The 15,859-nt window shown below is 36.2% G+C and overlaps 1 protein-coding gene across 1 annotated transcript; it reads right to left on the bottom strand.

Moving 5' to 3' along the window:
* Window positions 1-527: 527 nt before the first annotated feature.
* ARL6 (ARF like GTPase 6) lies at window positions 528-15,433 on the bottom strand (the record flags this gene model as incomplete). Its single annotated transcript, XM_082007867.1, has 7 exons — window positions 528-553; window positions 3,064-3,119; window positions 4,556-4,685; window positions 8,470-8,564; window positions 11,022-11,090; window positions 12,881-12,942; window positions 15,311-15,433. The coding sequence occupies 7 exons, from the start codon at window positions 15,431-15,433 to the stop codon at window positions 528-530; spliced, it is 561 nt and encodes a 186-aa protein (XP_081863993.1).
* Between the last annotated feature and the right edge of the window lie 426 nt (window positions 15,434-15,859).

The raw sequence follows: 15,859 nt of genomic DNA, 5'->3' as shown, positions 1-15,859 counted from the left end.
TGTGTCTTAAACCAAAATATTCTTCTAGAAGCCTGTTGTAGATGTTTACTAAAAACCCAACATCAAACTTCACAATAAAAAAATTGCAGAAATACCTAAAAATGGGCATCTAAAATCAGTAGGTATCTCATGCAGCTGTATTTCAGGAAGTGCTGATTATTCTTTCTCAGGAAATAAATATTTCTATTTGGTCAAAAGGTGTCCCCCCAAAAAAACAGAGGGGCACTTCCTGATGGCTAATTATCACCTAAAACTCAAACAAATGCAAATGTTTATTGTTAACACAAATCTTTTTTTAAAATATGCTCTCCAGTCACAAGATTGACTGTAATTCATTGATGTGCATACCTGAGGTGCTATGTTGTCTACATTCAGTTTTCCTGGAAGAGATACTAAAAGGAAACAAATCAACACAGTATATTTTAGCTGAACTGTTCATTTTCTTTAACTCATTCTTCCTTTCCAAGGAACTTGTGCATCTACTGACAAAGTTTGTAAGAGAACGCCATACATCTTTTATTTCTCTCTCATGTCTTCATTGCTTGGATCTGATCTGTTAACAAAAAGAAACAGCTAGTCTTAGCACAAGTAAGATGAATTCTTGCTGTATTTTGCTTTTTGAAAGCATAACCCAGTATGTCCAGGTTACAGAACAACATCAATAGATATTTTGATGTAGCTACAATAATGGGGAACACTGCAGTTAAGAGTTGTTTTTGACTTGCTCTCTCATCCACTTCTGAAATTCCTTCACAGCCAAGTTGTTTCCCCTTGAATGTTGCTAATTGAACATTAATTAGCAGGAATACAAAGAGACTCCCTAGCATCTTCCACATAATAAATTCTTAGCTTTTTTCAGGCTTATAAGGTAACTTCGATGAGAACAAGGCCTGGAAGTTATGAAGTACACATTTCAATTCCTTGTACACATTTCAGCTTCCAAATAACTAAAGATGAACTAACTATACAACAGCAAGGGACTGAAAGTTTGGTTTTGAATAGTTCACATGAAAACTTCTTTGCTCTCCGTGGCCATGCTTCTCCATACTGCTGCCTGATTTCCACTTCTAAATTCACTTCAAACATTGCCTTAGTTAGCATAAATATACTGCATCCCCATTACAAAATGTGGAAATCTGCACAATTTCCCCCACTAATAGGGGATGTGAGCTGGGTTCAAACTGTTGTGAGATAAGTTAGTTTTACCCTACCGAAGATGCTTTGGTTGCAATAGTAGCCCATTACAAAACGGGGAAATAGGAAAACTCAGCTTTCACTAGGGAGAAAAGGCAAAACCTCTTGCACCTGCCTCCCCAAATCTGTAATGTGTCTTGCAAAAGGTGACTAAGGAAAGCATGGCTGTTGACAAGGAGAACTGTGCATTCATTAACCAGGTGTCATTTCCTCCACTGAATTTTATGGCACCCACAGGCTGTGACTTAGGGATGACTGTAACTTAGGAGTTGTTCCAAATTTTTTCCTCCAGTGCTCTAGGAATGAGCAGGAGAATCACAGTAAAAATTTTTATTGAAATATCAAAGTCTTCATCCATTAAGAGTATAATTGCCAAACTGCATGTGCTTAGGCAACAATACAGTTTAAACCCAATTCCTCTTAAGCTTCTGAGGACACTGAGTCAGGGAGTTAACAGAAATTCTTTCAGATAAAGCCCATCAATGAAGAATTTCAGCTCAGAAACTAAGGAGTTTAACAATCCATGAGAAGTGAATAGTTACAAAGAGCTGTGTGAGTGAGTGACAGCAAAAGCACCTGCTTAATGTGCTTAAAAAAGTCTACATATACAACTTAGGTATTTTGTCAGAAAATTTTAGACAAGCATTTGAGATCTTTTTAAGTAGCTTGAAGCCACGTACAAAACCATCAACTCAAAATTTGGATGAAAACTTAGGTTCCCCACAGATAAATCACAGGAAAACATTACAAATCAGAACTATGCCTGAGACTAGGAAGAGTATGTGATTTTGAATCTGCCTCTATGATAGGATGGTGGAGGATGCATCACTTTTCTTCTGTAGGGTAGTAAATCTCTTTAAGACAAATTTTTGCCTAGTATTCCTTCCTCTGAGAACATGACCAAATGTTTTCATATTCTGTAACAACACAACACAATAAACCATCTCTTTCTAAGCAGCAGTATGGGTTCTAAGTAGAAAGGACAGCCTGGTGTCTATAGATAAATGGAGGTATGTCAAAGCGGGGACCATGCTGGACAGCATTTAGGAGCATTTTGAAGGAAAGGCGTTTCGTGGCACTGCCTCTGGAGCATCGCTGACATCTAGCGGCTGCCACAGCCCAGAACATGCCAGTAGAGAGCGACAACGCACTCACAACGTAAACAACGTGAATTAGGGAGCTAAAATTAGAATAAGTCCATCAAAACAATACACTTCACTATTCTATACATTTAGCAGTACACGGGAGGACAAAAGAGACCGGATCCTTATCGACACACAACAGAAGGATTTACAGCATCCATACTGAGTTTGTAATTAAAAGCATGTACATCACCTAGCTGGATCTGATGTTTTTTATGTAGTTATGAGTGTCTGCATACACTATGATCGTTATAATGTAAGCTGTTCTTATTTTGGCTCTAGATTAAAAAACTGAAGTTGAATAATCAAAAGTAGTGTATTTGTCTGTGTACTTTGCTTATTTCTCTAGCCTGCTTATTCACCATTTCCTGATATATAACATTAAGTTCTGTAAAACTGGGACAGGACAGTAAGAATAAATTAAAGAACAAACTGAACTGCCACAATAATAAATCGAAGTGCAGGAACTGGTGTTGTTATTGTTAGAAAGTGTTACACTGTTCGCAAGAGTATGCATTAATGTATCATAGTACACACTTTTGTCAAAGAAGATGACATGATCTTTTGTGTACATTGAAGAGGTAAATGAAAGGCAAATATGAGAGCATCAGTACTCACTGTGTAATTTGATCTGACAGCGGAAGTGGACAGAAAGAAAACAAAGGAAATAAACTGAGAAAAAGTTTAACAGAATGAAAGTAGAGCAAGAGAAGTACATATGATATACCTTGGAGCCAATCCACACCTTCTTGTAATCCTTCTCCTTTAAGAGCATCACTGGCACTGAAAGAAGCGAATCAAAAACGTTGTAAAAAATGCCAGTTTTGGTAGAGTCATTGCAAAGTAGCATCAAGTACAGTTTACTTAAGTTTTCTTCACATGGAGAAGGCTGCTTCTCATGTAATACATTCTAGAGTATCTTCCCAATATGGAAACACATTTCAAGATGTCATCTATTTTAACTCCAGCTTCAAGGCAGAGGAATCATTCCTAGAACATGAGGGGTTCTTGAAGAGCTCCTACACAAGGTAGCCACATTGTTCTGTGGCACCTCCACTTAGGTAACTCCCTCCTCAGACTATGCTATAAAAGATGTTTACTACCTACAAAACCAGAGATGAAGCAGCACCTTTCCTCCTCCCACGCAGTTTCTATACACAGTGAGGATGCTGGAGTACTGCAGGAAGAAACTATAGTGCGTACACAGTTCATTGTGACAGCAACCGTTGGAGTGCCTGGTCGTATATATTAAGCTACACTGAGAACAGTGTAAATCTACCCTTTAAACAGTTACAGTCCTGTGATTCAAAGGCCCCTCTTTCTTCAGCTTATGAGAACTAGCACAGCAGTGAATCTGGACTGTTACTGTGGTCAGCTATAAAATTATCTTCCAAGGAGCTTGGGAATTTGTCAGTGTAATTTCTGAGACAAAATGCAGTCACCCAAAACAACGCCCAGGTAATAAAGTTTAACATTAAAGGGCCTAAAATGAAAATTTTCAGCAGCATTTAAGCTGCCGATTTCACTTTTATTTCTAGTATCTGAGGACTTCAATAAGACAAAAATCTAACTTCTATAAAACACTTCTGATAAAAGGTTTTTTCCTTCTGAACACTGATACAAAATCCTTCTATTTATATGAAAGCTTACATCCTTCAGAAAGACCAGACTATAGCTCATACAACTAAAAAACCCCTCAAACATTACATGGTACATAGAGTACGGTGTCCTGAATTCAGGATGAATTCATGAGAATAATTTACTAAATGACCTTTCAACAGTAGCTTACTAAAGCATCTGCAGAGTGGAAAAAAACAACTCTAAAAGTTTTATTGTTGATATTTTGAAACCTGCAAGACAAACTAGCAGCAGCACTCTGATAACAATTCTTCTCAATTTCCCAGCAAAAAAATAATGGCAGCTATTCTTCTGAAAAGAACATTGCTTTGTGATTTCACTAGAAGTCCTCCATTTCATTATTTGGGTAACAGTTCTATTGTGAAAATTTTCAAGCCACAGTCTACATGAATGCATTGTGCCTTTAAAACAAGTTTCATAGCAAGTGTTGTAATATTACTAATGTTTCCACACATGGCAGCACAGCATTTTATCTTGTTGATTTAATTTATGTTAATCTGAGTGGCATGATAGAAATAAAATATGAATGTACAAAGTATATATCAATATTATTATTGAGACTAGAAAAATGGGAAATTTACCAGATATGCCAGGGCTTGTCTTTAATGTTTTCTAATGACAGTAACTGAGAGACTTTCACAGATGATATTGCATCCCTGAGGTCCATCTTGTTAGCAAAGAAGAGAATAGGCAGTCGACGGTGCTTAATATCTAGGCACGAGCAGAAATAAAACTATCATGACATTATGCAACACTTCTTAATCTCTGCAAGTAATAAGCTACAAACAATACGGGAAGATATTTTGCTCACCTGTAACTGCAATTCTCTGAAGGTTGTATCCTACCAAGACGCACACTGTTGGGTCACATGGCCTCTGATGCATGCTTCAAGAACGCTCACAAACTTTCTGGCAGGCTTTGGGATCTTCCACCCCCTCTCCCCCTACCTTATACATATATTTAAAGCTGTAGGTATAACTTGCTGGTGAAGATGAGGAACAGGAGATCAAATAACTGCCTACAAACACTACACATCTCTACTTAGTGAGGACTGGATATGTAGAATGGACAGAAAAATTATTTGTGTTTATTCATAACCTCACAACAACAACAAGTTGCATAAGGATAGTCCAAATTATCCTTTAGCATCCTGCAGAGCATCCATGACTTCATAAAATAGGAAAAAAATGCACATCTGGACATCCCTTATCCTACCTTCACTTGAACAAGGACTTCTTTTCCAGAAGCTCTTCTCAGCTAGCAGTGAGAACCAAGTACACTGGCAATTTCTGGCATACTTACACATTCTAAAGCATAGGCCTTGCTGATTACCACAAAAGACTAGAGTCATTGGAGGGAGACAAAGTACACTCTCTTCAACCTGACAGATGTAAAACTGCCAAAAAATTACCAGCACCAAGAATATCTGTAATAATTTTTCACATTATTTAAACAAAGGATGAATTACAGGATCAGAGACAATCTAGATTTGAGTCTATCAATCAGTTCTTGATAGGAAAAGAACTTAACCCCCCTCATGATGAAAATTGCTATACGGATTCTTTTTAAAATAGTAAAAATAAAAGGTTATTTCACATAGAAAACAAGCTATGGATTTATTTAAACATGTCAGCTGCCCCTGCTGGGGGGGGTGGGGAAAAACAAAGCAAAAACCCCAACAAACTGTCAATGCTGAAGTGGTTTGAACCTTCCTAATTATGCTCTTTTCAACCCCCCTACTGAACCTTTCCACAAAATCAGTGGAGATAACACTATCGAACAATACTCAGAAACCATGAGTGCTGACCAAAACACTGACAATTTTCACAACTATTTACCCTATACGGAGATATTTTTTCCTCTGATATCCTCTAACACAAATCAAAGGCTTCAAACTACATGCACAGATTATCATTACATCTCTGTTTTGACTACATAGTTGAACAGCTTTTGTGTCTCCTGATTGAAACCTCTACAGTAATCTATAATATAATTAAATGAACCCTGGTACTCACAGGTTGCAGGTTATGGATAAATTAAAACCACAGAAATTAGTTCACATCACATATGCAAATAGCCAAGTTAATGAAAGAATTTTCAGTGGTTTTTTTAAAGCAATTAAAAAGGGGCACAACCGGCCTGCAGAGACTCACAAATGTATGCTTAAAAATGTTTGCTAGATAAAGTGGTGGTTGCAGAAATATACATTATTTCCTACCTTATGACATTGTTTCCTACTATGCAGTATTTCCCCCCCACGTTTTTTTACAGTTATTAATGGAAAGCTAATATTTTCTAGTTGCAAGTAGGTATAAGTTAACGCATTAAAAAAAAAAAAAAATCCAGACACTGGATATGTCTGATGTGTAATTTCAAATTTACAGGAATTTCAGTTCATGTTAGAAGCATGTGCTGGAGGTCAAGTGACCCAAGAGTCACTATCTAAAACATGTAATCTACAGACTACCATCTTGCAAAACACTGAAGAATGAAGCTTGATTAAAAAAAAAAATATAACAGTGATCATTAAATAAGATGTTATTTGTAGAGTACCTTGTCCACTTATATAAGTGAAAATAATTTATATTTTTGTTTCATAGAACAGTCCCAGCTAGTACAACTTTTAACCCCATTAATGCTTCACCGTACACATTCCCTTTCACCTGAAAACCTCAGGCAAAGTCTGCCAAAACAGAGAGAACTGTTTTACTGAAGGATTGCTAAGATTTTCAGAGACAGGAATCAATTCAAGGTCATTACCCTGTATCCATTTAAACCCTAAGTAAACAGGTACATTTAAACCACTCCAGGAGGTTCACAGAGTCAGAAGCATAGATGGGGAGAAAGTAGGGTACGCAGGAAAAGCAGAACAGTAATACAAGGAAAATATTGATATAGTAAAACAGTTACATATTGATTCAGTGAAAAGCTGCTTTTATGAAATATTACTACTAGAAGAACTTTTTATTCTCTCTGGTTCTCTTAGATATGACCTATCAAAATCTGATAAAACAGGAACACTGCTGCATTTGAGCTGAGCTGCTCCGAGGTAGAAATACAAAACTGCCCTTTCCTGGTTCTAGGGAATGTACTAGGTGGCCACAGCCATGGTCTTTCAGAACTAGATGACAAAAAACACATGGATAACTGAACAGTGCTGACCTGCTAGATCAGCATTAATAACTTATTAATGCCTAAATGAAAAGCCCCACCTAATCTTGCATCTCCTCAGCCTCAACATTTTCACTCTTTCGCCATCTAATAAACAAATAATTTATTACAGCAGCCTTTACCTCCCACCCTTGGTTGTATGTGGTTTCTATTTTACCAACAGAATCACCTTTTACCACTGTGGTTAATACCAGCTTTGGTACAAAGTTCCCTGGCCTCCATGTAATCCACCTGCAGCCTTTGGTTCACCTCATCCTCCCTTCTGACCTTTGCAAGACTGTCTTTTCAGTGTCTGCATTTGAAGAGGCCCATACCTTTGAACGTGAAATGAAGAGGGCCCAGTCAGCTCACACACGCTCAGCTACACCATCTTTGTTGATGAATCGAGGTATTATATGCAGTCTTGATGGAAAATAAAATCATAGTAACGTAACTGCCTCTATCACCTACTGCTTTTCTTGGCTAGAAATGCAAGTCAGCTTCTCCTTTCTTACTTTCAGTATGGTGACCCCACAAATTAAGGCTCTACCAGCTTAATAAATAAGAAATTACAGGATTATTTCACTTCTAGATTTCCTGCATATAGTTTTATAATCTGGTTAGTCAGAGCAACTACCTAACGTGCTGAAAGTCAAAATTGCATATTGCTTACAAAAACACTGCAGAAAAATGTTGGTTATATGGAAGGGCGAAGAAGCCAAAAATTGACCAATCTCAGAATTTAATTTAAAAAAGTGTAGCCTCATGTGAAAAAAACACCACAAACAAACAAAACCCCTAAAACTAACCCCATGATCATGAATCCTCTTGTATCCTTTTCCATCCCATGTATCATCTTACAGGCAATTGAAACTGACTGGTACAATTATCCATGCTTATTTCTGGCTAAAGCATAATAAAAAGAAGAGATAATGAAAATTTAAAAAAAAAAAAATTAAAAGTTACCTTAAAGGAATTAGCTGTCTTTATCAAAAAATCCAGACAGGGAGATACTTTTTTGTATGTGTTCATCATCACATACTAGCTCTCTAGCTTCCAAAGGAACAAAGTCTATTCTTCCTCAAAACAATGCAACTGTTGATCTATATTGATTAATAACAGATGATCCAACTCAGTGTAGCCAACTGAAGTATGATCAGTTTGTAAATGCAAACAGGTATAAAAAAACCCCAATAAACTTATTGAAGGCTATTATTGTTCTAGTACTCATGAATGGCTAAAATATTTGTAAAGTACTCAGAATGCAGAATGTGTCAGATAAGAAGGGCTTTTCTTAAGACAACATAACAAATAAGGAGACAGAAGAGTAAAAAAGCCTCCTCACCTGGATGATTCAGAAGGGTGTCAAGTTCTTCTTTGGCCACAACCATTCTTAATTTGTCACTGCTATCAATGACAAAAATAATGGCTTGGCCTTCTCTGCATAACATAAAAAGAGCAAAGAGGCAAATTATAGGTTCTCTTAAACTGTAAAAAAAGGCTTCAGAAGAATCATCAAAAAAAGCAAACAAACCTGATGTTTTTTCCTCTAATTTGCTTTATTATTTCCCATTAACATTTGAGTCTAGTCCTATTTCTGAAATTCAACCTTTTGGTAGCCTGCGTAATTTTTTGAGACATGAAGTTGTTAGCCGTGTGACTCATACAAGGTTCAGTCCACACAGACCCTTCAGAAAAGCTTGATTTCACTACTGAGGCAGAAAATGTAACTCTGAAAATGTAACCAACTGCTATTCTGACAGTGTGGTCAGACAGACACAGAGAATCTAAAGACAATTATTTGTAGAAATTCTTTTTCCTACACTAAAACAAGTCTATTTAGAAAGGTCAATCACCTTTTTTGAAAAAAACTGTGTGTCCACAGCTGTTTAACAACTAGGCATATGCAGATTAATTTAGCTTTTACCAAAGTCTGCATAAACAAATTTTGCTTTTGTTTTGAGTAACAGGTAAAAATTTTCTACTATTTCAAATCATTAAGACATTTTGCTAGTAATATGACCACAGTCACAACATATATACATGCTATCCAACTCATCATTTCAGGATATTACTGATATTTTATGACTTGACGTTCCATTTATTGAAACATTTTAAAGCAAAATAATGTCTGACCAATTCAGATGAACAGTTATAAACACCCATAAAAAGTATTTTTAATCTACATTTTAATGTAATATTCAATCTTCATTTTACATTTCTCTGAGAGACCATTACAGATACATTCTTCACCCCCAAGAACCTTCTACCTTCATATTTTGGTGAGAAACAGTCCTAGACCTACTGAAAAACAGAAATAACTTGACCAGCCTAAGATTTTATGAGAAGGTCCATTCTTTTCCATAGTACAGAAAAACTTTAACAGCAAATAAAGCTTTTGCATATTAGCTGAAAATGCCTAAGTAATTTTTATGAGCATACAGTGTTTTTCTACAGGAATCAGAGTCCTAGCATGTTTTTACTACCAAAAAGTAACTTCACAAACAAGTAACAGTAATAGGGACACAACATGAGTTTATATATATTTAAGACAAGTGTACTTTGAAGACAATTGAACTTGATCTTAGAGGTCTTTTCCAGCCTTAATGATTCTATGATTCTATACGATAATTTCAAGCCAAATAGAAGAAAAGGGCAAGCTTTAAGTAGTCCAAAGCAACTACTTAGACACAGATACTCGATCAGCTTTGATTGCCATTTTGCAATTCTTGCAAAATTAAATCTTGCTTAACTTTCTAAACTGAACAGCACATTATTATTTTTCTATTATTCTTATAAGTTAATTTTGAATATGTGACTACTGCAGGGAATCAGGAACAGATACAAGTGCACATTTCACTGTCAGCATTACCTAAGAAACTCCCTTACTGTTAAGAGGAAAAAAGCAGTTTATGCCACACAAGGGAGAAGTTACTGCATTAAACAGAGCAGTAATAGAGTCAGAAAAATTATTTGCTTATGAAGCACTCAGCTAGCACTTTGAGAGCAGCCTAAGGGCATCAGTTATTGAAATAAAAAAGTTTTGGAAGACATATGTCTGACACTCTTGAACAATGAAGATCTCCTACCCACATAAGTTTTCAAATTGCTAACACATTTTGCACAGAAAGGAGATGAAGTGTTACTCCTCAATTAAAGAATACTTTAAGGTCTATCACATTAAATATTAATATTTAATCAATATTATAATTGTCAGAATTTCTCCATTCTATCTCTCCAAGCTATGTATGTGTGGTTTACTACTGTTCACCTTATTTAGAGCAGCACCAGCTATTACAGAATAACAATGAGACAACATAAATGAAGACTGAAGTTTCATTAGAAGCCAGAAAAACAGAAAATGGTGTCTATTACCAATAAGGCAATACCACAGTGTTATAAAGTACAGCGAATATTCTGCTTAACAAATAACACCTAAGAATATTTGGTCAAGTTCTTAGTTACATGTGCCTCATTCTCAGAGATTAATTTCCCCCACCTCTAAAAATCTCAGTCATCAGCCAATATCTTTTGGTTCTTAAGTCACTTACCTACAGAAGAACAGAAAAACAGCAAACCTAACTCATCTTGGTCCTTTCTTACAGGATTGGTTTTTCTGGTTTCAACATTTAAATCCCATCTCTAGTATGCTTCCCCAATATTCAAGTCAACTAAATGTTCCCAAAAGCATGCTGATTAACAGCATATAAAAGTTTTCATTTTTTAGAACAGAAAGAAAAGTTGTATTTATCCAGAATGACCTTCTGCCAAACACCAGGTGTAAGTAAGTCTTCTCTGAATCATTTCTAACGACTAGATATTAGCATACTTCTGTTTAAATAACATACTCGACAGCTAATATGAGCAGCAAAGCTTTAAAATAAATGATAGGCTTACTTGTAGTAATGTTCCCAGAGGTTTCTGTATCTCCCTTGACCTGACATATCAAACACTGTGAAAGACAAGCTACAAAGAAAAGAAGTGTATGAGGCACAGAAACAAAGAAAAAAACCCAAACTATTTTCTCTGCTACCCTGACAGAAAAAAAGCCAGATCAACTTGAATCCTAATCCACTGAGAAAGATTCTCACAGGAACTCTGGTTACTCTATCTGCCTTCAAGCCAACCTACCCAGTTTTGCAGTCTTAATATAGAATATTTCACAATGGAAAACATGTTTGTTTATTCTCTGAATAAAAGAACTAAACCAATTATGAACAGTTACATCAAATACAAAATAAGCTCCCATTCAGCCTGTCTTTTTATCACATTAGTACCGTATATTGTTTATACTGTTGAGTAAATGAAATTCAGATGAGCCATGACTTAAAATCCATAGCCTATCTTAAATTCTGTCCCTAGACAGGCACTAATAGCATCCAAAGGCTTCTGTATGCAAAATAAAAGGCTTTTTAAAAAAATAAATAAAAATTCCACCTTCAGAAAAAAATTACCAGAATGTGATTTTTTTTTATAACAGGTTACCTCAGGTGACCAAGCTACAGAGGGCAGTCTTCGCAACTTTGAGATGTGACCCATATGCTAAATACAGCAAGCCAACTTAAAGAACATTACAAAAAATTCTGATGCACTCCTGAAATGTCTACAGAAGCAACTTCAAATTCACTATTAGGCTTTCCTGTTTTGGGTAGTCCCAAATAGCTCCCTGAGTGGAGGCCACACCAAAACGAGGATGTTTTGAAAAGGAAGATCTCCAAGCATCCTTTCCACTCTATATCCAGACATCATCTAACTCTAGACTAGCTGCTCTGCCATGTATACAGTTATTAGCAACCCCCAAACAATGTTCTGATTGTAATATTAGATTAATGAAGTTTTGGGGTGGCTTGTGGGTTTGTTTGGGTCTTTTTGTTTTGTTTTGTTTTTTTAATCATTCTACATGGTGTATTTTTGGGTCATCTCTCCTACTACAGGATCAGAATAAAGCAATATAAATCAACTTGCATTCTCATACAGCTAAACCCCAAACCTGTCTTACGTGCTTTACTGAGGCAGAATACAGTTGTTGAGCCTCCTATACAAACATGAAACCTATCAATCCCACACATCAGCTCAAGGAATAAACAATTTTCTTGCAGATCTCCCATCCAGTGGGGCATGCTGCTTGGTTTGAAGACTAACTGCACCCATTAAAAATACACTGTGAAAGCTACAGAATAATAAAATAATATCTTATGTTACCACCTTGAGGTATCTTTGTCTCATGACATTCCTTTTCTATATCTTAGCCTTCATTCAACTAATGATTTCTTCCCCCTTTTCCTGACCTTTGCCCCTGCCATCTTTACATTACTAATGCTATAACCACCATTTTTCCTTTAATGAGATTAGACTGCAATCTCTTCAGAGTCCTTCCAGTGAGAGTGCTTAATGGAATATACATTACCATCTAAGCAACTGTCTCTTCTCAAGTCTGTAACAGTGCCCTATTCTGAAATTCTTAACAGACAGAAATCAGATGCTTATACACACTATTGCAAAACTTTTTTTTTTTTTTTTTAATTAAACATGTACATAGTTTTATAGCAGCACAAAACATAGAATATATTCTAACACTGTCAGTCCAGGATCATGATTTGGACTCCTGGGTACTACAACATTTCAGCAAACTGCACGTTATGTCATTATATGACCACACATTATACTCGCTTACATCCCGCTGAAAGAGGTAATTAAGTCCAACTATCGTATGTTAATTACTACTGCTAAATGGAGAAAATGAAAGAAACTAGTACCTCGATGTCTTGAATTTCTCTATACTGAATCCTATTGTTGGAACGATGTCCTGAGTCTGAGCCTTTAAAGGAAAGAAGTACAAATTTTAAAATCAAGTTAGAAAACATAAATATTGAAATATATTTGAAATATGAATACATTACAGATCTATTTTTCCCCAGACTTTCTACATATACAGATACTACAGATAGTCTGTGTGTACAAGTATGTGTGTATATTACCTATGAAATAGGAGGTAGGTTAACATGGAAGATAACAGCTTCAAGATTATGACTGAGGTCAAAGTTCACAATATTTGTGCACTTTGGAAATCACAATGTCAACCCAAACAAGTCTGCACAATACCCCAAGCCTCTGAGATAAAAGAAGGTATACTTCTAGCATGATATTAGGTTGGCCATGCTCCCAACTTCTACCAACAGGCCAGAGGAGTCTATTTGACATTGGGAATTATACAGCAGACATTACAAAATGGCCTAAGCATAGCTCTATTCAAACTACCACACCACTGGAAGAAATCACCATTTACCACAGAGGAATTGCAAAAACATAAAGCATTATTAATAGATTTGTGTGATAATCAAGTTTACTGCTGAGCTAGCCAAGGAACCTATCAGCTAAGCTGGTACAACAGAATAGCTTCTTTAAGCAGCATTGATATTGAGCAGGCAGAAAGGTCACACTCCTTAGGTTACAGACCTGTCTGAGAAAGTGACATGCACTCCTTTTACAGAATTTCTAGAGCCCCTTATTAAAAACACTATCTGTAAGCCGTTGATTCCTTGCATACAACTGAAGGAAGCTTGGCTTTTTCATCTGCAGCTTCATTATGAAAATAGCATTCCACCATCGTACACAGTTTAGTCAACAGCTCCTGTCAACAAGGGAAAATTTGTGCAGAGCAGAGAAGGTGTTATATCTTAACATATTTCAAATGCATTTATCAGGCCCAGAAGAAACAACTGTGAACAGATGGAAAAACACTTGTATTTGCCAGACAACTAGTATATTGCTCCTAGGGCAAAGCAGCAGTTCTTCTTAAGAAGACTGGGTTGATTCAGAGCTCAAAAAATCATCTGCCCATTGAACTTACTAAAAATAAACAATTTCATCAAGTCTGATCTAATTACATTTGTTGCACATTAGAGAATCTGTCACCTCTTGCAAGGATAGGACTGGCACAAGTTGTATGCAAAGCTACCCTCCTAAAGCATCTCATTAAATGAAAACATTCAGAAGTAAATTGTCATTACTCAATTTACAGTAAAGCAAACAAATTCCATTTTTTGTACTTGTGCAATTCCCTTGGGACCTTCTCCAATACCTATTATTGTGATGAATCTTGAAGTCTGCATTCAACTCTAGTTAGGAATCCTTTACTGCTTAAGGCATGACATAAAAACCCTGCTACAATTAAAGTCTCAAAAATTACATAAATATATAATTTGTCTGGTACAAATTGTAGCATTTCCCCGGTACAAACTGTAGCATTTCCCCCAGAGGACTAGGAACAGATAGTAAGCAGTTTAGAGCCTTTGTTTATAAATCTACTTAATTTTCAGTGTAAGAATAATTGCTAGGAATGGATGAGCAGCAGACTCTCTACCAACTTACATTTTTTAAACAATGTCCAGTGTTACTCTTCAGGAAAAGATCAGTGGAAGCTAAAAACCAAAAGCTGTGTCCTGATGTAAACAGCAGAAATCACAGTATCCCAGATGCATGTAACACAGATGCACAAGCCTCTGGCTTTGAACATGCCTACCAAAATTCATCTATTTCTATTCCATAAACATACCTAGAAACAAGGTAAGCCTACTTTAAATTTTGCTCAGAATGCTAGGCACTCCTAGTAGCCTGAAAAACACTTTTCACTGGATGAATGAACTGCAAGTATAAATGCTACTTATTTTGAAAGCTATTCTGTTTTAAAAATGCTGAAGTTGCCTTTAAGTGTGCATCTTCTCATTATCTCCTACTTTATTATTTATTATATACTTATTATTTCTCAGGAAGATATTAAAATAAACATTATAAATGTAGACAAGTTGTTATACAACTGTATTAATCCCAAATATTCGACACATCACTCGATTCCTACAGGACTGCAATTACAAATGACTTAAGAAAGCCGTTTCAAATCCTGATTTCAGCCATCATAAACCCTTCCTTATTGGGTAATCTTAGAAAATATGTGCCACATTTACCAAAAAAACACTGCTAATGTTTTCATAATATGCATGTGGATGCTTACATTTAGTTTTAGTTAGTTGGAAACTCTTAAAATGTATTTGTTCCACTGTACTAAATCGAAAAGGTCTTCACATCTTTTCCATGGTTACATTTAGTGTAACAGCATACAAAACCAGTTTAAACAAACATCAGCTTTGCAGTAAAAACACCAACAGTAAAGTAAGTAGGCTACTTACGTTGGAAGGTTTAAGTCTATTTATGATTGTTGTTTTGCCACTATTGTCCAAGCCAAGGCACAAAACGTGAACCTCCTTTTTCTTCAGCCCAAGCCATCCCGCTAGCTTGTCAAACAATCCCATAATTCTGGGTCAAATACACAGGGATTACCTGTTCAGAAAATGAGAGAAGGAAATAGCTGTTGGAAAACTGTCACATGTACAGCAGCACTAGCACAGTAGGTGGGCATGTGGCTAAGCAGTCCTTAAACTTTTAAAAGGACAGTGTGAATAAGACACTATACAAACACTGTCACAATGGGTTTGCTTGGTATACTAAGCAAATGGAGTGTAAGCTGATTATAGCGAAGAGGCCTTGATACAAAAGTAGATTGGCCGTTTATAGCCCTGTCTAGATAACGCAACGTCCTTGATTCACTGGGTAGCAATATTGCCATCATTCTGAGTGGTCCAAATAGCCCAACTGCAACGCCGCCTCACCTTCCACCAAACTGAAAAAAGGAAGACCATTACATTTTACTTCAAATTGTCAGCAGTCCAGTCAGTTGT

The sequence above is a fragment of the Phaethon aethereus genome, assembly GCF_964289735.1.
Source record: "Phaethon aethereus genome assembly, chromosome: 1".
Taxonomy (NCBI): Eukaryota; Metazoa; Chordata; class Aves; order Phaethontiformes; family Phaethontidae; genus Phaethon; species Phaethon aethereus.
Note: the sequence above shows the minus strand (reverse complement) of the source record. Positions and strands in the feature narration are given on the sequence as shown.